Here is a 27599-nt window from a genome sequence, read left to right as displayed (position 1 = left end):
ATACAAGCCACTGCTACACGCTACTTAACGTTGTTGTATTCCATAATTGTCTTTCAGTTCTAGTGCATTCTTTTATTTTGAAATCAGTTACAGTGCCTATCGTACCTTTATTTAGAAATATGTGGTGGAACGGAAGTCGTTGCTTAGCGACAACTAAAAGCGTCTGATAAGTGTGAACTTTCAGTTGCTAGCGGCGTAATTTTGTTTTGTATAATATTGTAATTAGAATAAAAAATATATAATATACATATATATATAGCTAGCTATGCCACCAAAAAGACAAGGGCCTCTTCAAACAGTGCAAAGAGAGACGGATGATATCAAAAGACAGGTGAGCCAGCTAGCGTTAGCTAGCTAACTCGAGTGCAATGCATGGTAGTTTACCTGCTTTGCTTGGTTGCAGTCATCTTAGGTTACGATCCATCATATATGTGGTACCTGTGTTTTACTTTCCATAGTTTGACAGTCTGATAAAAGATGCACGGCTGTCGGATGGGTCAGGGCGCACAGAGGCATATCAGAGGTAGCTAACGTAGCTACACCCTTCACGTATTCAAATCTGCTAAACATTAGTTATAGCTAGCTAGCTACTAACTCATGGATATTATAACTAGCTAACTTAAAACGTTGCCTTTTCTTCCAGCCGATGCATACGTCTACAAAACTTAGTGGAGGAGACAACCAGGAAGCTCAAGAAGTTAACCAAGGTAACGTTATGTATATACAGCATTTATTAAGCTAGCTAGCTAGCTACATTCTTCCCCCCCATTCATTTTCATCGTTGTTTGGTCTTTAAAATGCTGCTCCATACTTTTGTTGTTTTAGCTAGCAACTATACTTAGCTACACATTTTTCATCTGCTCCACACTAAAGGCTGATGAGCCAGCCCCAGTGGGGAATTACGAACAGAGAAAGATGGAGGAGGAAAGACGTCTGCGGGGGATTGAGGAGAAGCTGCTGGTCCTAGTCCAGGAGCTCTCTCCGCCTCAGAAACGTGAGGGAGGGTGAGGACCATAGCAATATTTCTTAATTAACACATTCAATACTCTAGTCCTTGTGATTGTGTAACATTGTCTACATTCTGATCCATGACTTGTGATGATGGTTTCTGTCTCTCAGGCCTCATAGGTGAGTTGTAGGCCCTTTGTTCAAAACATACTTGCCTGGCTTCTGCTAGTGTATTGAGGTTGTTATCTACCGAGTAGCTATGTGTTCAATTAAGACAAGTTCTTGAAACTGCCAGTGTCCAAAGAGAAAGATAATCTGCCCATTTTTTTCCCCAGGTCATCCCAAGCCCAGGAAGATGAAGAGGAGGAAGACAGTGAGGAAGACAGTGAGGAAGACAGTGAAGAAGAGGAGAGTGAAGACGAGAGTGTAGAAGATGAGGAAGAAGATGATGATGATGAGGAAGATGTAGTCACAAAGACCATGGAACAAATTCCAGAGTCAGGCACTGCCACGTATATGGTCATCAGTGCCTTTAAAGGAGAGCAGGAAGGAGATCTTACCATTCAGGTCAAAATACTGCTCAGGCAAATTCACTCGCATACAAAGATCATATCCTGACTGTTTGTCATAATGTAGTTAAACAGTGGTGATATTTTTTGCTTATCTTTTCAGATGGGTGAGGTCCTGGCGATTCTCAGTAAAAATGAGGATGGCTGGTGGCTTGCTCAGGACTCAAAGGGCAGTAAGGGACTAGTCCCCAAAACCTACTTGAAGGTACCATCAGTTGAACAATTCTTTGATGTTGATTGCTGTCATTCTAATTACATCAAAAACATATGGTTTTATGTATTTTGTGTTTGTATGTTTCAGAGATATTCAGACCAGGATGAGGATGATGAGGAAGCGTCAGAGGATGAGGAGCTTGAGTCCAAAAGGAAGCAGAGGTGAGGTTCTCTTCATAACCACTAGATGGCAATGTTCACAAATGCGTCGCTCGAAGGCTATGACTCCTTGGAACAGAATTATTATGAATCTTTCTGACTGCTAGACAATCAACTTTGTTGTTGTTCTGTAATTGATAACACATACATTTACAGTGATGATGATGGTATTCTAGTGTTCCCAATGACTGTGACAGTGAATATCTTCTCACATTGACAGCTCAAACTGGGACTGTGTGAGGAGAGCCATCACTGAGGTAAGAGGAGCTAGTGGTGGACCAGTTCAACTAGATTCTAAAACATCATCTATTACTTGTGTGTGTGTATGCACATGTGCATTTGTGTGTGTCTATTCCTGTGTGAAATTCTTTTCAGATTGATGCTACTGATGTTCTGTCAGCCATGGGTGCCATCCCTGCTGGGTTCAGGTCATCCACCCTCTCTAAACTACTAGATGAGGGTAAGTCTCTGAGCTTAGATCAGTCTTGTCTCACAGAGGCATGACATTCTGCCGGGAACAGAAAGACTCACCTGATCAACAAAAAATGCATGTAGATAGTTCTCCCGAATAATATTTAATCACGTATCATCAGCTTGTGTACTGTGGGCCAGATTGGATGTCATCGATAAAGAACACCTGCGTCATCTTTTAGTACCCTGTGTTCTGCTGTACCATTATCTTCATCAAATACACACATTTACCCTAACCCTCTGTGCTACACACACACACACCGCTAATATGTCACAGCAGGCATGCATGCACACAAAGACATAGACATTTTCTGCCATGTCGGTCACCCCAGAGGCTGTATGCTTTTCATGCTCTGCATAATTCTTCAATAGTTGGATGGTTTGTACAGTCAAACAAAGGAATAGCTAGTGGACAGGGTGACATCCAATGTTCCCTCCAAGCTGCGTGCGTCAGCGGCCGTGCACTTCCTCCAGGACTGCCGTGTAGAAGAAATGCCAGGCAGCGCAGAGACGCAAGAGATTAAACTTCACTGAGTTCACCCTATTCATTTGTACTATATAGATTGTTTTTTCTGCCCCTTTTCAATGCAACAAACCAAAACAACTTTGTAAGATTGAGTCTGATTTTGTGGTAGGCAGAGCCAGAGTGCAAAGGAGTAGAATTTTATTGGTGGTCTTTCAATCACCAGCGAGTGAATTTGCTTTTCAGATCAGAGCGCAGTGCACATTAGTTGATATTCTTTGCTAGTTAGTGTGTAATTAGCCCCTTTAGAAATAAGTATAGGTCAGCAATGGGGAGTTACGACTTCCTACAAGAGAACACAACCTGTAGGCTACATTTCAAGCTGAATTTATTAAAGGGGCAGTGTTGTATTTTGAGACAGGCTTGAATATGCAAATAAGCCAATAGGCAGAGGGGTAGCCTACATTGTCTAATTATCTGTATGGTAATAAGAATTATTTTTATTTTGTAAAGTGGTTTCTTGAATCATAAAATACAATTTAATTTACAGTCACCTATTTAGCTCATGGTGTTACAGACCAAGTAAATAATCATGAATTAATGTCAACTTTTTAAAGTCTCATGCAATGTAGGCCTGCATTGAACACCACATATAGGCTACTGTAGGCTATATCATAGAAATCAAAAGCTATTTCAACGTGAAAATGTTATGGGATTTTGTCAATTTTTTGTTGGCTTTGTTGGCAGGCCTACAGTACATTATGCTCAAATATCCAAAATGCCCTATTGGCTACTGTCTAAAACCGTAAGTGTACAGCCTCAGTGTTCACTGTAAATGCACCCCGGAAGTTGCACAAAATTCTCACAACGTTGAAGTTTCCGCTCATAAGACCTATAATTTGCTTGTAATGTTTTCATAAGGGCCTGTGGCCTGTGTGTTTTACAGGGATTACCTACAGAGCAAGTCACTACATCCAGCCCGAGTTGAGCCAATCCAAACTGTCCTTCAAAGACCTCTTCCGGGACCCAGACACTGGAAAAGTAAGGATTTATACTGAGATGACATTAAAGCAGTTATGGCCAACTTGCAAAGGTCACATCACACAAATAGGTCCTCCTTTAGATGTATGTTGGGGGTGTGTTGTGGAAATTTCCTGTATTACCAAATCATGAGAGAGCAAACCACACACAAGTCAGAGTATATTATAAAGTCCCATCTTTAATTATATATGAGCTTCACCATAGCCCTGTGACTCTCAGATCAATTCAGTGTCTTTAAATGAATTCTCTGAGAGTGCTTAAAAAACAGTTCTTAGTATAATTTATAGCCAAGACACACCCATCTCAACTCACATGACGAATAACAGATCTTAGGAACATTACACAAAGGAAGATTTACTTGAAAGAGGAGTATCCCACAGCATTACCAATAAATTATCGTTCAGTTTGCCCTCTTACTTCTCGTTCTTGGTACAACATACAGTAGGGCAAAAAAGTATTTAGTCAGCCACCAAATGTGCAAGTTCTCCCACTTAAAAAGATGAGAGAGGCCTGTATGGTGTATGGTGTTTTTACCAAAAAGTTATATTTTGGTTTTAATCTGACCATATGACATTATCCCAATCTTCTTCTGGATCATCCAAATGCTCTCTAGCAAACTTCAGACGGGCCTGGACATGTACTGGCTTAAGCAGGGGGACACGTCTGGCACTGCAGGATTTTGAGTCCCTGGCGGTGTAGTGTGTTACTGATGGTAGGCTTTGTTACTTTGGTCCCAGCTCTCTGCAGGTCATTCACTAGGTCCCCCCCGTGTGGTTCTGGGATTTTTGCTCACCGTTCTTGTGATCATTTTGACCCCACGGAGTGAGATCTTGCGTGGAACCCCAAATCGAGGGAGATTATTCTTCCATTTCCTAATAATTGCTCCCACAGTTGATTTCTTCAAACCAAGCTGCTTACCTATTGCAGATTCAGTCTTCCCAGCCTGGTGCAGGTCTACAATTTTGTTTCTGGTGTCCTTTGACAGCTCTTTGGTCTTGGCCATAGTGGAGTTTGGAGTGTAACTGTTTGAGGTTGTGGACAGGTGTCTTTTATACTGATAACAAGTTCAAACAGGTGCCATTAATACAGGTAACGAGTGGAGGACAGAGGAGCCTCTTAAAGAAGAAGTTACAGGTCTGTGAGAGCCAGAAATCTTGCCTGTTTGTAGGTGACCAAATACTTATTTTCCACCATAATTTGCAAATAAATTCATTAAAAATCCTACAATGTGATTTTCTGGATTTTTTTTCTTCTCATTTTGTCTGTCATAGTTGAAGTGTACCTATGATGACAATTACAGGCCTCTCTCATCTTTTCAAGTGGGAGAACTTGCACAATTGGTGGCTGACTAAATACTTTTTTGCCCCACTGTAGTACCAAAACATTACCTCATCCAATGGCATATATCAATGGTCAATTCTAGATACTCCCATCAAAAATACATCCCCTCCTGGACAAGATCTAGTCAGAGGAGTGACTGGCACACAGACATTGTGGAGCCAACTAACTGGTTCCCCTTTAATCACGCCATCCCTTCACATGGTTTAGGAATAGTTACAGACACATTCACAGATAAGACTAACCTGACCTCTCCCCTCTCTGGGCCCAAGTATCTTTACCACATAAGCATATTTATGAACATTGATAAAACATCTTATTTATCAATGTTACCTAAAGAATTCTGATTCTGCCACAACAGGTGTGGCAGTCATTACATTTTGTCAGCCGGTCATTGTCAAACAAATAACTGCCGGTCTCATGGTATTTGACCGTTAATTAACATAAACATGTTTAGCATCTCCTGGCTTCCACACAGCCTACAAGCCACTGATGCAGACATTTGGAACATCTACATTTTAAAATGTCTAAGAAATCCATTTAATATAACCTACACATCACAGTAAATCCGTTATTTATTTTAGATAGACTATTTTCTTCATATCATGTTTCTTTAGACTATTTCAGAAGAACAGAATAGCGTACTTTGAGTTGTCCTTATGTTAAGCCCTAATAAGACTGTCATATGGCTGTGGGCTACACTAGTTCATTTAGCAAAGAAGATTTGCTCAGAATTCCGTGGCATTATTTTATATTATTTTATAGTATGAACAATACAATTGAACATATATGAATAAAATAGAAAGGATATTTTCTCCAAACGATTTAAGGAAGGAAGGAAGTACGCACATTCTGTGTGAAGCGGTTAACAGAGAAACAGGTCCTCCTATATGCTTAATTTAGAGTTATTTATGCAACTTTAGTTGTTCTACAAACGTTGGGATATATTTTTTTTATACATTCTAAGGCTGCATGATACGACTCTAATAATGATTTGAAAACAGCTGATTTGTTTCTTGTGCAGGCTGCACACACTTCACCAGTCTCTCATTCACAGTTTGACAAGCACTTGATAATATTCTCACCATGTCTCAAATTTCCTGGTGGCGTTCCCCTTGTGTGACTGTAATTCCCCCCCAAAAATCCATGCCTTTTGCGGCCAAAGTGCCCGTTGTGACCTTGGGCTGAATATAATAGTTATAATTTCCTTCTCCCAGCTGCCGTGCTCCGAAGTAACTCTCACACACATGGCTGTCTCAGATATCTGTCACAGGCCGGCTCATAGCCTGTGGCAAAAATGAGGGGACACGAACAACAGGTATAAGCCAATCAAAATGGTTCTTTATTGTAAACCAAAACTATTAACTTTAAACAAAGAAAAAGGAGTGAGGTGTGAAAGTATCATAATGTAAGGTGTATGTAAAGTGCAGGGATGCGTGAATCTGTGTGTGTGAAAACTATGCAAAACTACAAAGGAACAAACAAAACAGGATCATACCTGGAGGAGCAGAGAGAGAGAGAGTGATTAGTGAAGCAGCAGTTTAAATACCCTGAGCCCAGGTGACTCCAATCACTAACGACCCTCCTCTGCCTGCAGGAGGAACCGCCCCTGCACTGCAGAGGAGGGGCCATGACATATCTCAATTCTTATTAGCCAATGCCCGTCATGTGATCGGGTCCTTCTCACAGCTAAGAAGTAGGCTGGAAGTGAAGACAGACACAATTGCGTGCGTTCTTCTTATCGAATTCCGAGGCACATATTGAAGATGTTAGAAGAACTGCACACATTTGTCTACTATTCATCAGCCAATAAGATGTGTAGGCCTAACGATCAGCAAAATCGCTAGCCTATGTCAATTTACTATCCCATAGTACACAAGTTGACCTATTCTATTGGTCAACTTGTCCTTCTGTGCAATAAATAAATATTCTAACATACTGTAATGAGGTCTGTGTGTAGCTGGTGTAGAGGAGTCAGGCGCAGGACAGCAGATATGAGTAAATAAACATACTTTACTCAAAATATACAAATGCAATACAAAAAGAGAGCCCACATTAACGAACCGTACTACATACAAACAATTACTCACAAACAGACATGGGGGAACAGAGGGTTAAATAATGAACAAGTAATTGGGGAATTGAAACCAGGTGTGTAAGACAAAGACAAAACAAATGGAAAATGAAAAGTGGATCGGCGATGGCTAGCATGCCGGTGACGTTGACCGCCGAACGCCGCCCGAACAAGGAGAGGGACCGACTTCGGAAGAAGTCGTGACGCATACAGTACCTGTCAAAAGTTTGGACACACCTCCTCATTCAAGGGTTTTTCTTTATTTGACTATTTTCTACATTGTAGAATAATAGTGAAGACATCAAAACTTCATCAGTCTCTCATTCACAGTTTGACAAGCACTTTCCCGGTGGCGCTCCCCTTGTGTGGCTGTAATGCCCCTTAAAAAAATCCATATGCTGACACTTGTTGGCTGCTTTTCCTTCACTCTGCAGTCCAACTCATCCCAAACCATCTCATTTGGGTTGAGGTCAGGTGATTGTGAAGGCCAGGTCATCTGATGTAACACTCCATCACTCCCCTTCTTGCTCAAATAGCCCTTACACAGCCTGGAGGTGTTTTGGGTCATTGTACTGTTGAAAAACAAATGATAGTCTCACTGTGCTGTAGGTGTCATGGAGGGCAGGTAGTTTGACCCCGGTGATGCGTTGTGCAGACCGTACCACCTTCTGGAGAGCCTTGTGGTTGTGGGCGGTGCAGTTGCCATACCAGGCTGTGATACAGCCCGACAGGATGCTCTCAATTGTGCATCTGTAAAAGTGTGAGGGTTTTAGGTGACAAGCCAAATGTATTCAGCCTCCTGAGGTTGAAGAGGCTTTGTTGCGCCTTCTTCACCACACTGTCTGTGTGGATGGACCATTTCAGTTTGTCTGTGATGTGTACGCCAAGGAACTTAAAACTTTCCACCTGTTGTTCCGTCGATGTGGATAGGGGCGTGCTAGCTCTCGTGTTTCCCTGAAGTCCACAATCATTTCCTTTGTTTAATTGATGTTGAGTGAGAGGTTGTTTTCCTAACATCACACACTGAGTGCCCTCACCTCCTCACTGTAGGCTGTCTCGTTGTTGTTGGTAATCAAGCCTACTACTGTTGTGTCGTCTGCAAACTTGATGACTGAGATGGAGGCGTGCTTGGCCACGCAGTCATGGGTGAACAGGGAGTACAGGAGGGGGCTGAGCATGCACCCTTGTGGGGCCCCAGTGTTGAGGATCAGTGAAGTGGATATGTTGTTTTCTACCTTCACCACCTGGGGGCGGCCCGTCGGGAAGTCCAGGACCCAATTGCACAGCGCAGGGTTGAGACCCAGTGCCTCAAGCTTAATGATGATCTTGGAGGGTACTATGATGTTGAATGCTGAGCTATAGTCAATGAACAGCATTCTTACATAGGTATTCCTCTTGCCCAGATGGGATAGTGTAGTGTGATGGCGATTGTATCGTCTGTAGACCTATTGTGGCGGTAAGCAAATTTAAGTGGGTCTAGGGTGACAGATAAGGTGGAGGTGATATGATCCTTGACTAGCCTCTCAAAGCACTTCATGATGGCAGAAGTGAGTGCTATGGGGCGATAGTCATTTAGTTCAGTTACCTTTGCCTTCTGGGGTACAGGAACAATGATGGCCATCTTGAAGCATGTGGGGATTACAGACTGGGATAGGGAGAAATTGAATATGTCCGTAAACACACCAGCCAGCTGGTCTGCACATACTCCGAGGACATGGCTAGGGCTGGCAGCCTTGCGAGAGTGAACACATTTAAATGTCTTATTCACGTCGGCCACAGACGAGAGCCCACAGTCCTTGGTAGCGGGCCATTTGGTGGCACTGTATTATCCACAAAGCGGGCAAAGGTGTTTAGTTTGTCTGGAAGCAAGATGTTGGTGTCTGTGACGTGGCTGGTTTTCCTTTTGTAGTATGTGATTGTCTGTAGACCCTGCCACATACGTCTTGTGTCTGAGCCGTTGAATTGCGTCTCCACTTTGTCTCTATTCTGACATTTCGCTTGTTTGATTGCCTTGCGGAGGGAATGACTACACTGTTTGTATTCTTCTTATTCCAATGGTCTAATGTCCATTGCTTGTGTTTCTTAGCCCAGGCAAGTCTCTTCTTCTTATTTGTGTCCATAGTAGTGGTTTCTTTGCAGCATTTCAACCATGAAGATGTGATTCATGCTGTCTCCTGAACAGTTGAGGTTGAGATGTGTTTGTTACCTGAACCCTGTGAGGCAATTATTTGGTCTGCAATTTCTGATGCTTGTAACTCTAATGAATGTATCCCCTGGAGCAGAGGTAACTCTGGTTCTTCCTTTCCTGTAGCGGTCCTCATGAGAGCCAGTTTCATCATGGCGCTTGATGGTTTTTGCGACTGCACTTGAAGAAATGTTCAAAGTTCTTGAAATGTTCTGGATTGACTGACCTTCATGTCTTAATGTAATGATGGACTGTCGTTTCTCTTTGCTTATTTGAGCTGTTCTTGCTATAATATGGACTTGGTCTTTTTTAACAAATAGGGCTATCTTCTGTATCTTCTGTACTTTGAAGAATCTCAAATATAAAATATATTTTGATTTGTTTTACACTTTTTTGGTTACTACATGATTCCATACTTGTTATTTCATAGTTTTGATGTCTTCCCTTATTCTACAATGTAGAAAATAGTAAAAGTAAACAAAATGTAAAGTAAACAAATGTCCAAACTTTTAACTGGTACTGTCAGGGGATGACGCTGGAGAGGAGAAGCGAGTACGGGGAGTCAATCATTTAATAGGGAACGAGACAGGACAGCGTCAGCACACGGGTAATACAGACAAATTACAACCAATGCAGCAGCGGGGAACAGAGCAGGGGAACTGACAAATATAGGAGAGGTAATAAACATTAAACATGAACATATTTCACCTTTATTTAACCAGGTAAGCTAGTTGAGAACAAGTTCTCGTTTACAACTGCGACCTGGCCAAGATGAAGCAAAGCAGTGAGACAGAAACAACAACACAGAGTTACATGGAATAAACAAGCGTACAGTCAATAACACAATAGGAAAAAAAAGAAAGTCTATATACAGTGTGTGCAAATTGCATGAGGAGGTATGGCAATAAATAGGCCATAGTAGCAAAGTAATTACAATTTAGCAGATTAACACTGGAGTAGATGAGCAGATGATGATGAGCAGATGATGGTGTGTAAGTAGTGATACTGGTGTGCAAAAGAGCAGCAAAGTAAATAAAAACAGCGATCGGTTAGCTGCTCAGGTAGCTGATGTTTAAAGTTAGTGAGGGAAATGTAAGTCTCCAGCTTCAGCGATTTTTGCAATTAGTTCCAGTCACTGGCAGCAGAGAACTGGAAGGAAAGGCGGCCAAAGGAGGTGTTGGCTTTGGGGATGACCAGTAAGATATACCTGCTGGAGCGTGTGCTACGGGTGGGTGTTGTTATCGTGACCAGTGAGCTGAGATAAGGAGGAGCTTTACCTAGCATAGACTTGTAGATGACCTGGAGCCAGCGGGTCTGGCGACGAATATGTAGCGAGGACTAGCCGACTAGAGCATACAGGTCGCAGTGGTGGGTGGTATAAGGCGCTTTGGTAACAAAACAGATGGCACTGTGATAGACTGCATCCAATTTGTTGAGTAGAGTATTGGAAGCTATTTTGTAGATGACATCACCGAAGTCAAGGATTGGTAGGATAGTCAGTTTTACTAGGGTAAGTTTGGCAGCGTGAATGAAGGAGGCTTTGTTGTGAAATAGAAAGCCAATTCTAGATTTGATTTTGGATTGGAGATGTCTGATAGTCTGGAAGGAGAGTTTACATTCTAGCCAGACACCTAGGTATTTGTAGTTGTCCACGTATTCTAGTTCGGAACCGTCCAGAGTAGTGATGCTAGTCGGGCGGGCGGGTGCGGGCAGCAAACGGTTGAAAAGCATGCATTTGGTTTTGCTAGCGTTTAAGAGCAGTTGGAGGCCACGGAAGGAGTGTTGTATGGCATTGAAGCTCTTTTGGAGGTTAGTTAACACAGTGTCCAAAGAAGGGCCAGATGTATACAGAATGGTGTCGTCTGCATAGAGGTGGATTAGGGAATCACCCGCAGCAAGAGGTGACATATACAGAGAAAACAGTCGGCCTGAGAATTGATCCTTTTGGCACCCCCATAGAGACTGTCAGATGTCCGGACAACATGCCCTCCTGATGAGTGAGTCCAGGTGAGTCAATATCGCTGAAGCGCGTGACAAGGGATGGCAGGTGTGCGTAATAGATGATGGCAGGAGTGCATTATGCAGGGGAGCCTGGCGCCCTCGTGCACCAGGAGGGAAGAGTGGGAGCAGGCGTAACAGGTACTGTACTATGAGACAGTTGTGGGATGTGATAGATCCCAAATTAATACAACCACTCGCATCAATTTTAGAAGCAATGAGGCTGATGCAACAGATCAGAACATTGAGGTTAAAATGTTGATGAACTATTAGGCAATTTCTTCACATAAGCACAGCAATGCCCACACGGCATTCGGCTATAAGCACAGGTTTTCCAAAATTCAATCAATTAGCGGGAAAACACTAATCTCAAAAGTGATCGTAACTTGAACCAAACTTGATGTATGTATGTCAGTTAGGCTCTATACTGGTTGTGAAGCGGATTGTCCTTAATTTTAAGAAGGTATTTGGCCACTTTAGTTGTGATACAAACCTTATCAAACCAAATCAAAATCCCTGTGGAATGTCCATGCTCCTCTCTTTGTTTTGCCAGATGTCAGATTCACATCCCGTCCATCTTCATCCTGGGCCTGACGCTGCTCTCTGATCCTAGGCAATTTCCTCTTATCTGATTAGGTCAACTTTTCATACATTTGCATACGCACAGTTTCATGGCCTAAACTCCATTAATACTCACAGTAATCATTCACTAAACAGGATACAAACTAACTACAGTTTAACTTGAAACATGTTACATTTTAATAGAATCCATCACTACTAACGACCATCAGCAGCATCAGAGCTTGGAGAAGCCTAGGTACGCAACTAAACGGTCACATGGAATTTGACTGCGATCATGATGCGTGACCGCCGGTGTGGCGGTAATGTGGTCACTGTAACAGCCCTCATGTCAGTTATTGTGTGTGTGTTGGTGACAATTGTTAGTAGTGTGTGCTGTTTCGTTTGACTCAACCATTGTGAGTCAAGGCTTTATCTTCATTAGGATGGTGTAGGCATGACTATTGTGCATGTATTAGAAGTAAGAAGGAACCCTCTCGTCCCCATAGGTTCGTCAGAGGACAGCGAGGACGTCCCTCACTCTGACTCTGTGGAGCTGCAAGAGTATCCCCACCCCAGGGGTCGGAGTTCAAGTCCTCAGTCGGCACATCCGCCTCTGTGCTTTCGACGGTACTCAGGTGGGATACCTCTACCCTGTCGTGCTCACCCATGATGCCTTTTTTTTTCAATTTAAAGTTTTATTAAGTTTTCTTGTTTTTCATTCAACCAACAAAACACATTCCACATTCACAGATGTGACAGGCTTTAAAAAAAAATAAAATAATAAAAATAAAAAAAATAATAATAATACTTTTGAAAAAATAAAAATACAATTAAAATGAATGATAAAGTCAAATAAAAGCATTTATTTTTCTTAATCTATATATTTTCCTTGGTACATATATATATATATATATATATATATATATATACACGTACATACATACATACATACGTACATACATACACACACACACGCACACGCACTCAAAAAAAAAAAAATAATAAAAATAAAATATAAAAAAAAAAAAAAACAAAAAAAACATTTAACACTTGCAGCAGCACTATCAAGGTTCTTATCAGCTATTTCAAGCATTCGCTGAGACGACGGGCCAATAATTCGTTTTTAGGTTTTACAGTACCTTACACAACATGCGTCTGCGCATTTCCCTAATCACCCCGTTCACTCTGTCCAGTTTGAAATATAGTTGAATAGTGGAGACCAGAGTCTATCAAACTTGGGCTGTCTCTTGTGGAGGTCATAAGTGAGCTTTTCAAGAGGAAGAAAGTCAACAATCTGGTCAATCCACATTTGAAATGTAGGAGGGGTATTAGAGGCCCACAATAGAAGAATACATTTCTTAGCAAAGTATGTAATAGTCATAAGCAAATTTTCTCTGTCAGGATCAAGGACAAAGTCCTGCTGGGCATTAAGAAGATAGATACACGGGGTCATATCAAACTGTACCTCTAGTATCCATGATGCCTTTTTGACTGGATTGTGTCTTTCTACACTCTTCTCTTGCCCAACATTAGTTCCTTTCAACATATCTAGCTCTTTTTATATAATGTCAGTGAGGCTGTTGTGAATGTTGTGAGTGAGGGTCAATCATTTAATTGTTGACCGTCTACTCTTTTTAGGTTCTTAGTAACATCCACACGATCCGAGCCACATGCAATGCAAACAACGTCAAGACCTGGTCCTTTTCTCCCCGGGTACTACATCATTTAGACATCACTAAACACTCAAGCTATTGAAATGGAGCAGAGCGTACCATGCTGTATAGTCTGAATGTATTTCTGTAAAGCTAAAAGTTTAGTTTAAATGCTTGTTTGGTTTGGTTTCGCAGATGACTGGGAATCTACCAAGCCTTTTGGACGGGGACTGTTTTCTGAGGTGCAACTCGGACGCTCCTGAGCTGGGAATATTATTTGAACTTGGAGTCACATACATCCGAAATGTAAGCGTTTCTTATACCATTCCTGAGAAAGACTACTCAAGTCTACATTGTCTCTCAATACACTAGCCATGTCTGTAGACTAACCCCTCTAGCCGTGCCCTAGGGGGTAGCTGTTATTTCTCCAACGGTGTACTTCAAATTATTCTTATTTGCATTTATTTATATTGAGCTCTTGCTCTCCAGTCTACAGGTGAGAGAGGAGACCTGAGCTGTGGCTGGGCCTTCCTGAAGCTCTTTGACACCAACGGAGCACCTGTCCCACACAGGTACTGTACTGCTCCTTTGCTGGCCCAGCGCCACAAAGACTCGTAGCTCGATGTCGCCATCAACACAGATGCCCTAAGAGATATCAAAATCTGATTTCATTGATCAGGTTACATACTGTAATGTACATGAGGGTGTCGTAGAACACGACGCTCATCTAGTCAGATTGGTGTTGCCCCTGTTTCACCTGTTCTGATGATCAGATACAGAGGAGAACCAGACTGCTTTTCCCACAGTAGTACAGTACAGTATGTGTTGCAGTAGCTGTTTGTCACTGATGAGGAATTCTCTCGGGCCGATGTCGTTCCGTCTCATTTCTCCCTAACAGACCTGTTCTGAAGCCAAAAATGACTCGCAGCCCAGTGTCGTCATCAACACATACAGTATGTCAGAAGAGATTTCATAATCTGGGAGTGAATCTCATGCCTGTGTCTGTCTGTCTGTATTTGTCTGTATCTGTCTGTAGGACCTATGAATTGCTTGTGCATGGAGGCACACCGTATGAAAAGGACGTAGAGGTAGATCCATCTTTAACAAGAGGAGGTATGAGCGTGCAAAAAGTGCATGTTAATTACATGTTAATAAGTACATTTCTATTGAATTGAAAGAGGTCATTATTACTAATGTTATGTTGAGAATTGGAGTTTGAGATTCTCATCGTCCCTGTGATCTCTTTCTGGCCCCAGCCACAGGAACAGGCATGTTCCAGCAGATGATGTTGTCCAGGAAACTCCCTAAACTCTTCCTCAAACTGAAATCGCCAAACGTTCGTACAAGGTCACAGCTGAGGTGAGTGTGGATTTTGGAATCGAAGCTACAGCACCTCTTGTCACATAGTAGTTTTGATGTTCCTGTAGCTAGCTAACTCCTCTCCCTGCTTTGTCAGTGCTCTTCCAGACACTCTAGTGGGCAGTCTCTCCAGTATACACCTGCTAGTTCTGCACAGACAACTACTGGCAGATATTCTGCTTATGGACAGGGCTACCATGCAGAATGCAGGTAACACACGCACGCACACACACTCCCACACACTCCCACATACCCATGGATAGGGATAATGGGTGGACTGTATATGATATGTTGGATACAGCATCACCACCATTGATCAGGTCAAATACTTAGTGTACATGATTGAGTCTTCCACGTAGAACAGAGTCCGGTTTCCCAATAGCGATCGAGCTTAGGCTTACGAGTGTTTTTAACGATGTGTCGTTCCTATAATGGCCGAAGATGTCACATATTTTCCAAAACAGCACGCATAGTGACTGTTGGAGCACGTGTTGATACTGATAGGATCGAAAGAAAGGCAGCGCTACTTTCAGATCAGCTTTCTCCATTCATACTGATGATGGATCAGCACCTAGAGATCAGCTCTTCATCTGACTATGTGTTCTCTCATAGCCCGAGAGCATCTGGTTGTTGTGGTGTTGGCACAGGGCTACTCATTTCTCCTAATTGAAGATTTTTGTCCCCTCCCTCACTCACCTGTCCTCATTTGAATTCCATGCTGTCACTGTCACTCGTCAACTCAAGCTTAACATTGTTGTCATCTATCACCCACCAGGTGCTCTTCAAGAGTTCCTCAATGAGCTTTACACCTTGATGAACTAATTTCCTGACAATGGTTCACCGCTCTTTGTGCTTGGCGACTTCAACCTCCTGACGTCTGCCTTCATTTAATTTCTTTCCAACTTTCTTTCCCCTCCTTGCCTCTTTTGACCTCACCCTTTCCCAATCCCCTCCAACTCACAAGGCAGGCAACACACTTGACCTCGTCTTTACTAGAGGCTGCACGCCTACTAATCTCACTGCAACCCCCCTCCAGGTCTCTGATCACTACTTTGTTTCCTTTTCTGTCTCCCTCTCCTCCAACCCTAGCCACTCAGCCCCTACCCAGATGGTCATGTGCCGTCGCAATCTTCACTCTCTCTCTCCCACTACTCACTCCTCTTCTATCCTATAATCTCTCCCTTCTGTTAAATCCTTCTGTCTCCTGGTTCTGCCTCTTCAACCCTAGTCTCATCCTATGACTCGCACTGTCCCCTTTCCTCCCAGCCGGCTCGGTCCTGCCCGCTCATACCTCTCCATCAGGGTTGACAACTCCACGGTGTCCCCTCCCAGAGTGCAAAGAACCTTGTCGTTTTCTGCAAACATCAAAGCAGTGACTCGTTCATGCTCTACATCAAACCCCTCCAACTTATCCTGAACACCACAGCACGCCTGTTGTTCAACCTTCCCAATTTCTCCCATGTCACCCCGCTCCTCTGCACACTCCACTGGCTTCCAGTCAAGGCTCACATCCAATACAAGACCATGGTACTTGCCTACAGAGCCCCTCCCTACCTTCAGGTTATGATCAAACCCTGCACCCCAACCCGAGCACTCCGTTCGGGCACCTCTGGCCTCTTGGCCTTCCTACTCCTACGGGAGGGAAGCTTCCGCTTAGGCCCATCTTTTCTGTCCTGGCACCCCAATAGTGGAACCAGCTTCTCCCTGAAGCTAGGACAGCAGAGTCTACCCATCTCCCGAAAACATCTAAAACCCTACCTCTTCAAAGAGTATCTTAAATAATCCCACCACACCCCCTTTTCACCCGACCCAAAATATTACCACCTATATGGCTGCAAATATTGAGACGGCTTATTCTAATGCTTACCCAATAATGATTCACTAAATCACAGATTGCACATCGTTGCGCACATTTTTACACATTCTGAAATATATTGAGGAAAAGATAAGACTGTATGTGGCCTATTGGAAAAATATAAGTCAATTGATTGAGCAAATTTGATTTTAATATGATTACTATATATACTGTGCCTGCAGAAAGTATTCATACCCTTTGACTTATTCCACATTTTGTTGTTGCAGCCTAAATTCAAAATTAAATTGTTTTTTTTTCTCACCCATCTACACACTGCCCCATAATGACAAAGTGAAAACATGCTTTTAGAACATTTAATTTATTGAACATTTAATATCTTATTAAAATACATGAGTATTTACACCCCTGAGTCAATACTTTGTAGAAGCACCTTTGGCGGTGATTACAGCTGTGAGTCTGTAATATCTACATGTTTCCCTGACCCAGTCTATAATACCTACATGTTTCAAGCAAACCACCATAGTCCCTGTGCTCAAGACTACCGCCCCGTAGCACTCACATCTGTAGCTATTAAATGCTTTGAAAGGCTGGTCATGGCTCACATCAACACCATCATCCTAGACACCCTGGACCCACTCCAATTCTCATACCGCCCCAACAGATCCACAGATGGCACAATCTCTATTGAAGTCCACACTGCCCTTTCCCACCTGGACAAATGGAACACCTATTTGAGAATGCTGTTCATTGACTACAGCTCTGCATTCAACACCATAGTGCCCTCCAAGCTCTTCACTTAGCTAAGGACCCTGGGACTGAACACTTCCTTCTGCATCTGGATCTTGGACTTCCTGACGGGCAAACCCCAGGTGGTGAGTGTAGGCAACAACACCTCCGCCACGCTGACCCTCAACACAGGGCCCCTTCAGGGGTGCGTGCTCAGTCTCCTCCTGTACTCCCTGTTCACCCATGACTGTGTGGCCAAGCACGATTCCAACACCATCATTATCATGCCAACGACATGATGGTAGTAGGCCTGATCACCAACAATGATGAGACAGCCTATAGGGAGGAGGTCAGAGACCTGGCAGTGTGGTGCGAGGACAACAACCTTTCCCTCAACGTGAGCAAGACTAAGGAGCTTCTCGTGGACTATAGGAAACTGAGGGCTGAACACGCCCCCATTCACATCGACAGGGTTGGGAGATTCAAGTTTCTTGGTGTCCACATCACTAAGGCCCTATCATGGTCCAAAAACATAAATTGTGAAAAGTGCATGAAAACGCCTCTTCCCCCTCAATAGGCTGAAAAGGTTTGGCATGAACCCTCAGGGCCTCAAAAGGTTCTACAGTTGCACCATTGAGAGCATCTTGACTGGCTGCATCACCGCTTCGTATAGCAACTGCTCTGCATACAAACGCAAGACGCTACAGAGGGTAGTGCGTACGGCCCAGTACATCGCTCCCTGCCGTCAAGTGAGGGAGCGAGAGAGAGCTAGCTATATTTCACGGTATATATTTTTTTCACTTACTTAGCTAGCATCGAATGCTGCAAGCTAGTTTGGCCTACCCAAACACCCGGCTCAAACAGAGAGGGATGCTATATTAGATAGCTGGCTATCCAACACTGGAACTCTTCCAAGTAAGGTAAGATTTTGTTTTATTAATTTATTGCCACCGGGACCCACCGGTATAACTGCTAAAGTGCTTGCTGCTGACTGTACAATACTGCAGTGGTTCCCAACCTTTTTGGTTATTGTACCATCAACAGAATTTTGCTCTGCCCGGAGTACTCCTGAAGTACCCCCTCATGTGCATTTTACCAGTAAGCCTATGATCTCATGCGTCTTCTCAAGTACCCCCCTGTACTTGTGGATAGGCCAAATTACCAGAGGAGTCCTAGAACTTCTGTTTACTAGGACTCCTACATTAGTTCTAGTAGCTATGTTGACTATGACCTGACACCGATGTAGGCTGTATGTAGCGGTTATGATATGAAGGTTTGAGTTGGAAATGTTTTTTTTGCCTGGTCACAGACCGCTGATGTGTTGTACACTGAAGTCCACAAGCGAATGGAAAAGGTGAGAGGAGGAGAGCACGTAGATAGATGCAAGAAGGAATTATATATACAACAAGCTGTTTGTATGTGGCTGCTATGAAAGTTAACTGTGTTTGCATGTAATCAGGAGTGTATTCATTGCGCCAATTCTGTTGAAAACGTTTCTTAAACGGAAGCGAACAAAACGGGGATAAACATACCTGAATTTGTCCAATATAAACTCTCGTTTGTAACTGTTGGACTAATGTGCACCTACTTTGTAAACTTTCATTCATTAGCTACCATGAACTGGTGTAAACTTTCATTCATTGGCTACCAAGTTCAATGAACTTTCATTCATTGGCAACCTCATGATGGGTGCAGGGAAAATGTAAGTATCATGTAGTAGCCTAAATATATTCTATCGATGTTACATTGAGCTGGGTGAATGGATTATGAATGACAGTCATCCAATATGCCATGTTCATAATTATAAAAATATAAAAAATTCATAACAATGTGGAATAAGTCAAGGGGTCTGAATGCTTTCCGAATACACTGAATTCCCTCAATAACCTCAACTACCTCGTACCCCTGCACATTGACTCTGTACCGGTACTCCTTGTATATAGCCTTATTGTTTTTATTGTGTTACTATGTTTTTTTTATTCAGCAAATATTTGTCTTACTTTTTAACTCTGCATTGTTGCCGAATAGAACCGGTGTAAAGTCTACACCTGTTCTATTTGGCGCATGAGTCTTTGTGGGTAATTCTCTAAGAGCTTTCCACACCTGGATTGTACAATATTTGGCAATTATTATAAAAATATTTTTAAGCTCTGTCATGTTAATTGTTGATCCTTGCTAGACAGCCATTTTCAAGTCTTGCCATAGATTTTCAAGTCAAAACTAACTAGGTCACTCAGGAACATTCAATATGGTATTGGTAAGCAACTCCAGTGTATATTTGGCCTTGTGTTTTAGGTTATTGTCCTGCTGAAAGGTGAATTTGTCTCTAAGTGTCTGTTGGAAATCAGAATGAATCAGGTTTTCTGTTCAGATTTTGGCTGTGCTTATAGCTTTATTCTGTTTCTTTTTATAAAAAACTCCCTAGTTCCTGCCGATGACAAGAATGCCCATAACATAATCCAGCCAACTCCATTGTAGTGGTCTCAGTGACGTGTTGGATTTGCACCAAGCATAAAGCTTTGTATTCCGGACAAAAATGTACATTCTTTGCCACATTGTTTTTGCAGTATTACTTATTAAGTATTACATATTTTCGAGTATTTTAATTCTGTACAGGCTTCCTTCTTTTCACTCTGTCATTTAGGTTAGTTTTGTGGAGTAACTACAATGTTGATCCATCCTCAGATTTGTCATATAACAACCATTCAACTCTTTTAAAATCACCATGGGCCTCATGGTGAAATCCCTAAGCAATTTCCTTTCTCTCCGGCAACTGAGTTAGGAAAGACGCCTGTATCTTTGTAGCGACTGGGTGTATTGATACATCATCCAAAGGCCTTATTGATAACTTCACCATGCTCGAAGGGATTTTCACTGTCTGCTTTTTAAAATTTTACATCTACCAATTGGTGCCCTTCTTTGCAAGGCATTGAAAAACACCCTATTCTTTGTGGTTGAATCTGTGCTTGAAATTCACTACTTGATTGAGGGACGTTACAGATCATTTTATGTATAGGGTAAAGAGTAGTTCTTAATTCTATTTGCTACCATGCAACTTATTTTGCGATTTCTTAAGCACATTTTTACTCCTGAACTAATTTAGGATACTTTCTGTAGGCACTGTAGCCTATTTATCTTTTTATGCAAGTCATCTCTATTGGTTTTCATTTGAAGATGCTTCAAGCTAGATTTTTATCCTTCAATTGTTTGTAGCAATTGTAAAGGTCACAGACAGACAGACAGTCTCTCACTGTTGCCGCCTGTTGTAGACCACCCTCAGCTCCCAGCTGTGTCCTGGACACCATATGTGAATTGATTGCACCCCATCTATCTTCAGAGTTCGTTCTGTTAGGTGACTTAAACTGGAATATGCTTACACCCCGGCAGTCCTACAATCTAAGCTAAATGCCCTCAAATCTCACACAAATGATCAAGGAACCCACCAGGTACAACCCTAAATCCGTAAACATGGGCACCCTCATAGATATTATCCTGACTAACTTGCCCTCCAAATACACCTCTGCTGTTTTCAATCAGGATCTCAGCAACCTCATCACTGTCAAACGCTCCCTAAAACACTTCTGCGAGCAGGCCTTTCTAATCGACCTGGCCCGGATATCCTGGAAGGATATTGACCTCATCCCATCAGTCGAGGATGCCTGGTCGTTCTTTAAAAGTAATTTCCTCACCATATTAAATAAGCATGCCCCTTTCAAAAAATTTTGAACTAAGAACAGATATAGCCCTTGGTTCACACCAGACCTGACTGCCCTCAACCAGCACAAAAACATCCTGTGGCAGACTGCAATAGCATCGAATAGTCCCCGCGATATGCAACTTTTCAGGGAAGTCAGGAACCAAAACACGCAGTTAGTCAGGAAAGCAAAGGCTAGCTTTTTCAAACAGAAATGTGCATCCTGTATCTCTAACTCCAAAAAGTTTTGGGACACTGTAAAGTCCATGGAGAATAAGAGCTCTGTCACAGTACTGACTTTTGCCCGTCGCCTGCAGCAAAAGCCTCTATCCCGTCCTCTGGCTAGACAGAGTACTTTAGGATTTTAGTCACTTCGGTGTAACAAGGGCCTAGCCGTGCGGCCCTACCAACCCCTCTTATTAATTCGTAATGGCCCTTCGTGTGAGTTGGGTTTGTTCCTTCGTTCACGTTGTCACTCCCTTTATAAGTCTATTGTGGGTCCTTAGAGTATTATATTCCTTCTAACTACTAAAGTTTATACTAAGATCTCCTTTAACCACCTGTTCTTTTGATTTATGTATATATCAATACCTAATAATCTCTTATTGATTATTATGCTCGTCAGCTAGTAGTCACTTGGAAGCTAGTATTGTTATTTGTGGGATGTAACTTCTAATCCCTGATATACTTTTTATTGTCCACACAATCAAGTATTCTTTAGTGCTATAGCCTTAACCTATAACCAGTGTCACTTTCTGTTCAGTGAGAGTGTCAAAGGCGTTTGCTCTCCAGGTCGTTAAACTGGCCTAGTTGTCAAAGTTTCTAGCTTTTATTAAATCACTCTGTTTTTTGTCTTATACACGTTATCACACTTCAATGGTCATACAGTTTTCCTTAATACAACAATAGTGCTCAATCAATCCTTAACACTTTATACCAATGCCAGCTAATTATTGCAAATATTAAATGCATTAACACTTCTAACAATATTGACTAAATAGCGAAAATAGTTCAATTACCTTAAATGCTCAGTCCCTTGGTCCTTCCCGAAACTGGTCTTTATAAGAGTAGTAATATTTTGGCAGCCTCCGCTGTTTATAATACTATAATTTCTTATTTAGTCCGAATTTCCTATGGTTACACTTTTTACTGCCTACTGTTTAGATATTGATTTCCTTTTTTCGACCCTTGGCTACTACGAGGCTTACTTATTTCTGGGCTTTTTCAGTCGTGTCAAACTGCTATTGTCTCTGGTACCCAAAAGATGGAACTTGTTTATCTCAAGAGTTCTATACACCTCGCTCAGTTGAGGGGTAAAGTTCTCTCCTGCTCAACGTCGTTGGCTTCTTGTGTGAGTTTCCAGAGTACCATACAATTATTAAGATATAAATGTCAATAGTTTGCTCGTGCCTTAATGTCGAAGTAGTCAATACAAACAGAGTATAGTATAAAGTAATTTACCTTGCCTGATGATTCTCTATGGTATCCAAATCATATATGTCGAGGATCATGCCTAGGCACTGATCTCTCCTCCTGTTATACCTCTTTTAGACACTCAGTTTGGGGGACGATGTTCGGAAGTGCAACTCACACCGATTTTGCCCGTGAGTGCAACCAATTTTGCCTGGGAGTGCAACTGACTTCCTGTAAGTGCAAAAGTCATTATTACTCAGGCCAGTTTTAGGTCTTTCAACACAGATGCCCATACATCTTCTTCCGTTTGGGCTTGGGTTTTGTAAGGTTGTTCATACCACTCCCTTTTAGTTTCCACGCAGGTTAGTTCTTGCTTTATTTCCAGTTCTTTCCCCTGTTGTTCATTCAGCTCCTCCTGCTGGTCACTTCCCGATGTGGCAGTTTCTTCCTGTATTCCCCAGTCAATGGTTGATCCCAGATCCCATGAATGTGGCTCTGGGTCTGGGTTGGCTGCTGGGGGAGGGGTCTGATTTATTTTAGTTTTTGCTACAGCTCCTCCTCCCAGCTGCCAACTGCACTGAGGCTAGGTAACACTGTCACCACCGATAAATCCACGATAATCGAGAATTTCAATAAGCATTTCTCTACGGCTGGCCGTGCATTCCTCCTGGCTACCCCAACACTGGCCAACAGCTCCGCACCCCCAGCAGCTACTTGCCCAAGCCTCCCCAGCTTCTCCTTCACCCAAATCCAGATAGCAGATGTTCTGAAAAAGCTGCAAAACCTGGACCCGTACAAATCAGCCGGGCTAGACCATCTGGACCCTCTCTTTCTAAAATTATCCGCCGCCATTGTTGCAACCCCTATTACCAGTCTGTTCAACCTCTCTTTCGTATCGTCCGAGATCCCTAAAGATTGAAAAGCTGCCGCGGTCATCCCCCTCTTCAAAGGGGGTAACACTCTAGACCTACACTGTTACAGACCTATATCCATCCTACCCTGCCTTTCTAAAGTCTTCAAAATCCAAGTCAATAAAGAGATCACTGACCATTTCGAATCCCACCGTACCTTCTCTGCTGTGCAATCCCGTTTCCAAGCTGGTCACGGGTGCACCTCAGCAACACTCAAGGTACTAAACGATATCGTAACCGCCATTAATAAAAGACAGTACTGTGCAGCCGTCTTCATCAGCTTGGCCAAGGCTTTTGTCTCTGTCAATCACCGTAGTCTTATTGGCAGACTCAATAGCCTTGGTTTCTCAAATGACTGCCTCGCCTGGTTCACCAACTACTTCTCAGACAGAGTTCAGTGTGTCAAATCAGAGGGCCTGTTGTCCGGACCTCTGACAGTCTCTATGGGGGTGCCACAGGGATCAATTCTCCGGCTGACTGTTTTCTCTGTATATATCAGCGATGTCGCTCTTGCTGATTCCCCGATCCACCTCTATGCAGACGACACCATTCTGTATACATCTGGACACTGTGTTAACAAACCTCCAAACGAGCTTCAATGCCATACAACACTCCTTCCGTGGCCTCCAACTGCTCTTAAACGCTATTAAAACTAGATGCATGCTTTTCAACCGTTCTCTGCCCGCACCCGCCCGCCCGACTAGCATCACTACTCTGGACGGTTCCGACTTAGAATATGTGGACAACTACAAATACCTAGGTTGTCTGGCTAGACTGTAAACTCTCCTTCCAGGCTCACATTAAGCATCTCCAATCCAAAATTAAATCTAGAATCGGCTTCCTATTTCACAACAAAGCCTCCTTCACTCACGCCGCCAAACATACCCTCGTAAAACTGACTATCCTACCGATCCTCAACTTCGGCAATGTCATCTACAAAATAGCCTCCAACACTCTACTCTGCATATTGGATGCAGTCTATCACAGTGCCATCCGTTTTGTCACCAAAGCCCCATACACCACCCACCACCCACTTATATTTCCCTCACTAACTTTAAACATCAGCTATCTGAGCAGCTAACCGATCGCTGCAGCTGTACATAGCCCATTCAAACCTACCTCATCCCCATATTGTTTTTATTTACTTTTCTGCTCTTTTGCACACCAGTATTTCTACTTGCACATCATCATCTGCACATCTATCACTCGTGTTAATTTTCTAAATTGTAATTACTTCACTATTTATTTAAATAGGTTAGGCCTATTTATTGCCATACCTCCTCATGCCATTTGCACACACTGTATATAGACTTAATTTCTTTCTATTGTGTTATTGACTGTACACTTGTTTATCCCATGTGTAACTCTGTGTTGTTTGTTTCACACTGCTTTGCTTTATCTTGGCCAGTTCGCAGTTGTAAATGAGAACTTGTTCTCAACCAGCCTACATGGTTAAATAAAGGTGAAATAAAACATTTAAAAATAAACATCTTGATTCTACGTTGTGTACAAAACATTAAGAACTCTTTCCATGACAGACTGACCAGGTGAATCCAGGTGAAAGATAAGATCCCTTATTGATGTCACCTGTTAAACACACTATTTTATTTAACGGTTGTTTAACTAGGCAAGTCAGTTAAGAACAAATTCTTATCTACACTGACGACCAAATCCGGACGACGCTGGGCCAATTGTGCATTGACTAGAATACAGTACATACATATGAAAAGAGTAAAACAGTATGCAAACATTATTAAAGTGACCAGTGATTCCACGTCTATGTACACAGGAGGGCAGCAGCCTGGAAGGTGCAGGGATGAGTAACCGGGTGGTAGCCGGCTAGTGACAGTGATTAGGTTCAAGGAAGGGTGGAGCCAATCAGTGTAGATGAATGGGAGGAGACTGGTTAAAGAAGGATTTCTAAGCCTTGAGACAATTGAGACATGGATTGTGTATGTGTGTAATTCAGAGGGTGAATGGGCAAGACAAAAGATTGATGTGCCTTTGAACGGGGTATGGTAGGCGCCAGGCGAACCGGTTTGAGTGTGTCAAGAACTGTAACGCGGCTGGGTTTTCACATTCAACAGTTTCCCGTGTGTTTCAAGAATGGTCACCTCCCAAAGGGTATCCAGCTAACTTGACACAACTGTGGGAAGCATTGAAGTCAACATAGGCCAGCATCCCATTGAATGATTTCGACACCTTGTAGAGTACATGCCCGAAGACTTGAGGCTGTTCTGTGGGCTAAAGGGGGTGCAACTCAATATTAGGAAAGTGTTCCTAATGTTTTATACAAATTACATTTGAATTAACCTTTATTTAACTAGGCAAGTCAGTTAAGAACAAATTCTTACTTACAATGACGGCCTACTCCGGCAAAACCCTCCCCTAACCCGGAGGACGCTGGGCCAATTGTGCGCTACCCTATGGGGGACTCCCGATCAAGGCCGGTTGTGATACAGTCCGGGATCAAACCAGGGTCTGTAGTGACGCCTCTAGCACTGCGATGTCGTGCCTTAGACTTCTGCGCCACTTAAGAGCAGTGTATATAGTGACACTTAGCTGTTCTGCGAGTGGTCTGAGGCAGTTGGTAAATGACAAGCGTTTTCAAGTTCAACTTTAGTAACGATGGTTTTGGGAAACAGATCAGAGATTTAACAATGCTCCTATGAAGGTTCTAACAATGAATTTAGCCTTAAGATGCTTTTGGGGAACCGGGCCCAGGAAGGTAATCTTGTCAGATTGGTGTTGCCCCTGTTTCACCTGTGCTGATGATCAGATACAGAGAAGACCAGACTGCTTTTCCTACGGTAGTACAGTATGTGTTGCAGTAGCTGTTTGTCACTAATGAGGAATTATCTCGGGCCGATGTCACTCCCCAACAGATCTGATCTGTAGTCCTCTGCTGGCCACCTTCCCAGAGATCCTGGACCAATCGGACCTGCAGGATGCCCTGAGGGTAAATTCCGTTGCCGGATCGAGGCTAGCTCATCTCCCCACCCCCTGATAACCCAATGCAATTCAGACCCTATTTTCAGGAATCAGTGGGCTCTTTTACAGACTTATTGGCTAGCTACAGTGTATTTACTATAATGTTGCATCATCCCCCTGACTGAATTGTTTTTCTGTTCAGAAGTCTTGGTTGGAGGCTGAGAGCAATATGAAGAGATCTGAAAAGGTAAGCAAATCCTTAGAGCAGAACTTTTTGAGCATTCAGACACAGATGAAGCCTAATCCTGGACAGAAGTATTTTTGATTGAGATTCTCCATTTTAAAGTGCTTTTTAGTGTGCACGAAACCCTTATGTATTTTTCTGGTGGTTGAGGAATTGTGAAGCTATTTTTTGTGGCACTGCTGAACTGGCTTGTTCTGTGGGTGTGTGTTTTGTGTGATCGTGGATTTACGTGTGTGTGTGTGTGGGGGTTTTTCAGAGGGACCTACCTCTGCTGAAGAGGAAGTTTGTGAGGGTATACATGGACAACATCTATCCTCTCCTCTACTCGGCTGACTTGCCCCCTCCTCGCTGGGCTGATGAGATGGTGGAGAACCAGCGGGCACGAGTCATCTTCAACAGTTCCCTAGAACCATTCCACACACACACCCCGGACAGCCCCCCTCGCCACCAAGCCTTTGACATCTCACAGCTCACCTATGACCTCCTCTGCATGGCCCAATAGCAACTGCATAAGTCTGTCTGTTTCCAGAGTTATTTATTCAAAATTATAAACTGGGTGGTTCGAGCCCTGAATGCTGACAGCAGTGGTATATCATGGGTATGACAGAACTGTTGGTAACCAGTTTATAATAGCAATAAGGCACTTCGGGGGGGTTGTGGTGTATGGCCAATATACCACGGCTAAGGGCTTTATACAGGCTCTCCACGTTGCTCCTTGCTTAAGAACATCATTTTGGCCATATACCACATCCCCTCTGGCATTATTGCTTAGTTGTATGTCACTATTTAGTTTTGTATTTTTCTATATTTATAATAAACTATAATAGATGACA

General features: G+C 42.8%; 1 protein-coding gene across 1 annotated transcript; it reads left to right on the top strand.

The window, feature by feature from the left end:
* Positions 1–138: 138 nt before the first annotated feature.
* LOC139417885 (nephronophthisis 1) lies at positions 139–27599 on the top strand. Its single transcript, XM_071166865.1, has 20 exons — positions 139–331; positions 459–523; positions 644–707; positions 874–1004; positions 1284–1515; positions 1621–1722; positions 1819–1892; positions 2110–2146; positions 2265–2349; positions 3770–3864; positions 12527–12655; positions 13659–13733; positions 13868–13978; positions 14162–14244; positions 14709–14785; positions 14929–15031; positions 15129–15241; positions 26477–26550; positions 26725–26769; positions 27023–27599. Exons 1-20 carry the CDS (start codon positions 266–268, stop codon positions 27266–27268), a joined length of 2007 nt encoding a protein of 668 aa, XP_071022966.1. The 5' UTR covers positions 139–265; the 3' UTR covers positions 27269–27599.

The sequence above is a fragment of the Oncorhynchus clarkii genome, chromosome 1 (assembly GCF_045791955.1).
Source record: "Oncorhynchus clarkii lewisi isolate Uvic-CL-2024 chromosome 1, UVic_Ocla_1.0, whole genome shotgun sequence".
NCBI classification, from domain to species: Eukaryota; Metazoa; Chordata; class Actinopteri; order Salmoniformes; family Salmonidae; genus Oncorhynchus; species Oncorhynchus clarkii.
Note: the sequence above shows the minus strand (reverse complement) of the source record. Positions and strands in the feature narration are given on the sequence as shown.

Bases quoted from the DNA above. Each gene is read 5' to 3' on its own strand.
- LOC139417885 (XM_071166865.1), top strand. From the start codon at position 266: ATGCCACCAAAAAGACAAGGGCCTCTTCAAACAGTGCAAAGAGAGACG. The intron at 1,516-1,620 runs GTCAAAATACTG...TTATCTTTTCAG, and splicing joins AAGGAGATCTTACCATTCAG to ATGGGTGAGGTCCTGGCGAT. The intron at 2,147-2,264 runs GTAAGAGGAGCT...AATTCTTTTCAG, and splicing joins TGAGGAGAGCCATCACTGAG to ATTGATGCTACTGATGTTCT.